A 6,198-nucleotide genomic window follows, 5' to 3' on the forward strand; every position below is an offset into this window, starting at 1 on the left:
ATTCTAACAGTATAGATGTCCAGATATTGCTATTCTACCAGTATAAATGTTCAGATATTGTTATTCTGACAGTATAGATGTCCAGATATTGCTATTCTAACAGTATAGATGTCCAGATATTGCTATTCTAACAGTATAGATGTCCAGATATTGCTATTCTAACAGTATAGATGTCCAGGTATTGCTATTCTAACAGTATAGATGTCCAGGTATTGTTATTCTAACAGTATAGATGTTCAGATATTGCTATTCTAGACAATACACATGTCCAGATATTGCTATTCTGACAGTATAGATGTCCAGATATTGCTATTCTCACAGTATAGATGTTCAGATATTGCTATTCTAGACAAAACACATGTCCAGGTATTGCTATTCTAGACAATACACATGTCCAGGTATTGCTATTCTAGACAATACACATGTCCAGATATTGCTATTCTAACTGTATAGATGTCCAGATATTGCTATTCTAGACAATACACATGTCCAGGTATTGCTTTTCTAGACAATACACATGTCCAGGTTTTGCTATTCTAGACAATACACATGTCCAGGTATTGCTTTTCTAGACAATACACATGTCCAGGTATTGCTATTCTAGACAATACACATGTCCAGATATTGCTATTCTAACTGTATAGATGTCCAGATATTGCTATTCTAGACAATACACATGTCCAGATATTGTTATTCTAACAGTATAGATGTCCAGGTATTGCTATTCTAACAGTATAGATGTCCAGGTATTGTTATTCTAACAGTATAGATGTCCAGATATTGCTATTCTAGACAATACACATGTCCAGGTATTGCTAGTCTAGACAATACACATGTCCAGGTATTGCTATTCTAGACAATACACATGTCCAGGTATTGCTATTCTAGACAATACACATGTCCAGGTATTGCTATTCTAGACAATACACATGTCCAGATATTGCTATTCTAGACAATACACATGTCCAGGTATTGCTATTCTAGACAATACACATGTCCAGGTATTGCTATTCTAGACAATACACATGTGCAGATATTGCTATTCTATCAGTACAGATGTCCAGATATTGCTATTCTAGACAATACACATGTCCAGGTATTGCTATCCTAAATGCTTAAGAGCTGGTGCTATGATTTGGGCTGATGCATGTTGATAGGCTCTAGTATTATAGAATATGTTCCATCTTCTCTACCACAACTCTTTGTTATCTTTCCAGGCCAAGCAGCTGGAGGAGGATGATGTCATGACAGACACGGCCACGTGTTCCTCCAATACTCAGGACAAAGACAGCGGCATGGGGCGCAACGAGGAGAGCTCCGAACAGGAAGTCCTCCTAGCCCGTGTCCACCGGAGGCCTGCCCAGGGCTTGAGAGACCGATGGAGGGCCAAGCATGGCCAGGGGCTGGGCAGGAGGGTGGTGGTGCCCTCGGACACCCAGGGACCCAGGGGTCTGATCCAAGCCCAAGAGGGTGAGGGCGGAGTGGGGTTAGGACTGGAGTGTGACAGCCACTTCCAGCAGCTCCTGGAGCTCAAGTGCCAGATCCGTAACAGCGGGGAGTGTGGTGTGTACTATAGCAGGAGAAGCACCATCGAGTGCAGCCTGACGGAGCAGAGCGGGGTGGGGGTCAGTGGTAGTGGAGGGATGGAACAGGAGCTGAGGATGTTGAACGAGGAGCTGAGGAGTATTGAGCTGGAGTGTCAGAACATCATGCAGGCCCACCAGCTCCGCAAGAACCAGAGGGATCCCCCCTGCACCCCTATGTGCTCCCCAGGACGAAGCCCCAAACATGGGCGTGAGCAGCATGCCAAGCTGGCCGATATCAACGAGCATCCAGGGGAGAGGCAGTGGGACAGCGACAAGCTAAGGGGGGACAAGGACAGCTCCAGTGCCTATAACACGGCTGAGAGTGCCAGGTCCACTCCTCTAGGCATGGAGAGATCCCCGGACCACTCTCTACAGAGACGCATCAGCCTCACCAACCAGAAGAACCTCCGGAGCACCATGGCAGCCTCCAGCCAGTCCATCTCCAAACCCATCCCAGACAGGTATGTAGACAATCAATCAAATGTGTTTTATTAAGCCCTTTTTAGCCAGCAGCTGGGGGGTTGCCGGTTCCAATCCTGGGTCTGACGTTTCTATTATAGAAAATGGATAATAATGTATTCTTCTAATCTTCTTTTCAGAGAGCTCCTGAGTGAGACCTCGACCGGGACCCCCTCGCACAGCCGACAGGATCCCAACCCCAGCCCTGGAACCACGGTCATCTCCAGCAGCCCCGACCAGTCCAACCCTTCCCCCTCTGAGTCAGACCCGGCCCTGCCTGCAGACGACGAGCGCTGCGACCGCACCAGGAGCCACCGGGGGCCACGCAGGGTCCCTCCCTACCCGTCCCCTTACCACACAGCCCCCCAGCAGGGGCAGGGTGCCTCTCCAGCCCACGCCAGACACCTTCAGAGCTACATGCAGCAGCTCCTCCAGCAGTCCTCCAGTCTGGAGACTTACTCCCAGTCCCAGCTCAGCCTCCTCAGCGTCTGCCGGGACCGCTCCGCCCGCCCGGGGGAACCACGCCTCGAGTGGAAGGTCAAAGTTCGAGCCGACGGGACGAAGTATGTAGCCCGGCGACCAGCGAGGGACCGGATTCTACGAGAACGGGCGCTGAGGATCAGGGAGGAGCGTAGTGGAGGGATGACCACGGACGACGACGCTATGTCAGAGATGAAGATGGGGCGGTACTGGAGTAAAGAGGAGAGGAAGCAGCAGCTGGCCAGAGCCAGGGAGCAGAGGAGGAGGAGGGAGTACATGCAGAGGAGCCGGCTAGAGTGTCTTAGAGAGGGCCCTGGGAGCGGGGCCGAGGGCCGTAAAGAGGTCAACATCCTGGAACTCAGCCACAAGAAGATGATGAAGAAACGCAACAAGAAGATCCTGGATAACTGGATGACCATCCAGGAACTAATGAGTCACGGGGCCAGAGCACCTGAGGACCAGGGGACTAAACCAGTACACAATGCCTTCCTGTCTGTTACTACAGTATAGGACCACAGCTCCGGGTAGAAGTTACCCTGTACACACAGATCTAGGATCATTTAAAACTACCCGGGTCGGGCGTTAACCATTTGGACGATAATGCACAACTGACCTCAGAGCAGTGTCTAGGGACAACCTTGCCCCATCTCTCTCTCTCTCATCGCGTCCATGCGGTATGACCTTACTTGCCTCGTTCAATGTGGCATTTTTTATAATGGGGAAAATCCTATATTTTTCACAGTTTGTAAACTCAATAACGTTTTGTAAAATGTTTTTTTTTACACTGGTTGTCGATGTACTGTGATATGTTTTCTGCAGTTGCTCATTTATGCTGTCATCAAACATGTTTCTATCATAATCAGAATTCTCTGTAAACCACATCATCATGGAAGTCAAAGACATCGTTGCACGTTATCATGTTTGCATTGTTTATCCAGCATGGCAGTGATTAACTGTAGTGGTCAGAAATGTACCGTACACCTGAGAACAGAAACTTGACTCTTGTGCAGAATCTTCCTTGTCTTTTACTGAGGATCGACCATATAACTGCACAAGCCTCTCAGACCCATTCAATATGCCAAGCTGGACACCACTACATCTCTGAAGGACCTTTCATCATTTCTGAAAATGTCAACTCAGAGTTCTCTTGGAAAATTCAAAAGTCCTGAGAATGTCAATAATTCAGTGGTGTCTCAGAGGCTTTCAGTTTCTCAGTTTAAAGCAATCTTGAAGGAAAGGTTCACTAGTCAACAGTTTTGCCCCAACATCTCACTGCAAAAGTGATCTCAATGTTTCTCATCAATGGTAAATTAGTATCACTAATGAAAAAAGTTAATTGCTTACTGATTAAATAATTAATTGAAGTGATTTGATTGCTCCATGAATACATTAAATGTAATTTATAAATACAAAACATATTTATTATTTTTTATTGCTTATTTTCAATTATTGTACATTTATTAGTCTATTCTGCATATTTTCGGACCTGTCTGAAGATCTCTTTGTATTGTCAAAAATAACACATGTTATTGTCTCTAAGGTATTATACTTCACCTAACAGTCATTTCTAGCATTTGATGGTGCTTCAAACGGGTGCTTTTCATTGTACACTGTTCTTCTATCTTTGCTCAGTGTTTATCGTCTTATTTCAAGTAATCGGTAGTTGGTAACTTCATAGGCAGGTCAATGTGTGCTACTTGTGATATTTGCAAAGGAAATGTTAATAAATTATTGTTTATCTTTATGAAACAAATGATTGTATTGTGGTTGGTTGGATGTATTTCCTGGTTACACGTCATAATATTCCAATCAGCATAGTCCCATATCTCATTCAGCATCTACTTGATCCATAACGTTGCTATGAGAGGTCTATCAGCCATTTTGGGGAAAACTCCACCAGCTATAGTTATCAAGCCCTGATGCGCATACCACACCAGCTGCAAATGCCTCTGGCTATCAAAAGCACTGGCATGTATCCCGTTCTCGTCACGTTTCAAACATGTCAGAGTAATATCATGACCCTAGAATCTCTGCTCAGTGTCACTGTTACACCAGGAAGCTGTTTCATTATGCAGTTGAAACACAGCAGCTGCGTCTCACATCACCTGAAAGATAAGCACACATACATCATATGGAAGAATAGAAGGCATTGAGAATCAGTGCTGGTGGTGTGTGTTTGGTTTTCAGTAACTCACGAGGAAAATATTATGGCTTTCACGATCAGGATGCCAGGAAGTAACCTCTTTTGTATGCTTCTTGTATTCATGTAGGTAAAAAATTCAAGTCAATCATTTGTTATAAGTGAGTTACACTGTATATGAAACATACTGCACATGGATATAAATACACATTTAGAGAGTAAACACCAAGACTTTCTGACACAATCTACAGCATTATAGATGAATGACTACTCATAAGTCACAGTCAAGTCGTGACAGAAAGAGCATCAAGTGAAAGGCTTCAAAGATGTTCATTGAATCTTTTGTTGACAGAACACTGACGGTTGAATTGGAGCAACGTTCTTTCTCTGTAGTGCTACAGCCACTCACCGCACAGCTCTGAACGGCATGCTTATTCACTTCAGTGCTCAGAGTCTGAACTCTGTCTTGTGATGCATTGCACTGTGAGTACACAGGCTGTCCAACACCAGGTCATTGGTTTTCTGATGTGGTTGCTCTCCTTCAAAGAGATTCTACAGGTCACAGCATCCTTCAGCTGATTCTGACAGAGATATTGGAGCCAGAAGGGGAGAGCGTCAGAAACAGAGGAGTCGTTCAGTCAGTCACCATGGAGTGGATGTTGGTTAGATTAGATAGAAACTGTCTTTCTATGAGAGGTAGAGGATTGGGAGAAAGAGCGACTGAGCCCGACGCTCTCAAACTCTTGTTCTCAGATTGCTTCCATTTAGAAATGTCACAAAGTATTCTCACCACATTATCGTTGACATTTTAAGCGCTTAATGTTTTTGTTGTTGTTGTTGCATTTGGATGAATTTGTATTTATTTCATATTTTTCTCAATTTCAAATGTAGATTTAAAGGAGATTGGATTTGTAAATTCTCCACCTGATTCGCTTGGCCCTATCTACTTACAGCAGAAGGATTTGAATGAAGCAGTCATATTATTAGTCTGTGTAAATGGTTGGCTAGGTGTTGCTACTGGACTGTGACAGATCCTGATCCACAGACCAAATGTATTCAATTATCTTTGGTGTGCACATTGGGGATGAATCATTAATAATACTGTGTGCCATAATTCCACATTTCCTCTGCCACTGACTGTCACCTAATCAGACTGACTTACTAATGGCTGTGCTACGGAGAGTAACAGCATGCAATCACAGCAGCAAGATGTGTGACCTGCTGCCACAAGAAAAGGGCAACCAGTGAAGAACAAACACTGTAAATACAACCCATATTTATATAACTAGGCAAGTCAGTTAAGAACAAATTATTACTTACAATGACAGCCTACCCCGGCCAAACCCTAACCGCGGACAACGCTGGGCCAATTGCGTGCCACCCTATGGGACTCCCAATCACGGCCAGTTGTGATACAGTCTGGAATCGAACCATGGTCTGTAGTGAAGCCTCTAGCACTGAGATGCAGTGCCTTAGACCACTGCGCCACTCGGGAGCCTTTATGTTTATTTATTTTCAATTTTGAACTTCAAC

General features: G+C 44.7%; 1 protein-coding gene across 2 annotated transcripts in view; it reads left to right on the forward strand.

Annotated features, from left to right (window-relative positions):
• The window catches only part of pdzrn4 (PDZ domain containing ring finger 4), a 110,505-nt gene extending 105,551 nt beyond the window's left edge, over window positions 1-4,954 (forward strand). For both annotated transcript variants that reach the window (XM_045700320.1, XM_045700321.1), the window contains 2 exons: window positions 1,218-2,047; window positions 2,186-4,954. In XM_045700320.1, coding sequence (XP_045556276.1) covers window positions 1,218-2,047; window positions 2,186-3,035 — 1,680 coding nt within the window. In that variant the 3' untranslated portion in view covers window positions 3,036-4,954. The remainder of the gene's footprint in view (window positions 1-1,217; window positions 2,048-2,185) is intronic.
• Window positions 4,955-6,198: the final 1,244 nt, after the last annotated feature.

The sequence above is a fragment of the Salmo salar genome, chromosome ssa17 (assembly GCF_905237065.1).
Source record: "Salmo salar chromosome ssa17, Ssal_v3.1, whole genome shotgun sequence".
Classification (NCBI taxonomy): Eukaryota; Metazoa; Chordata; class Actinopteri; order Salmoniformes; family Salmonidae; genus Salmo; species Salmo salar.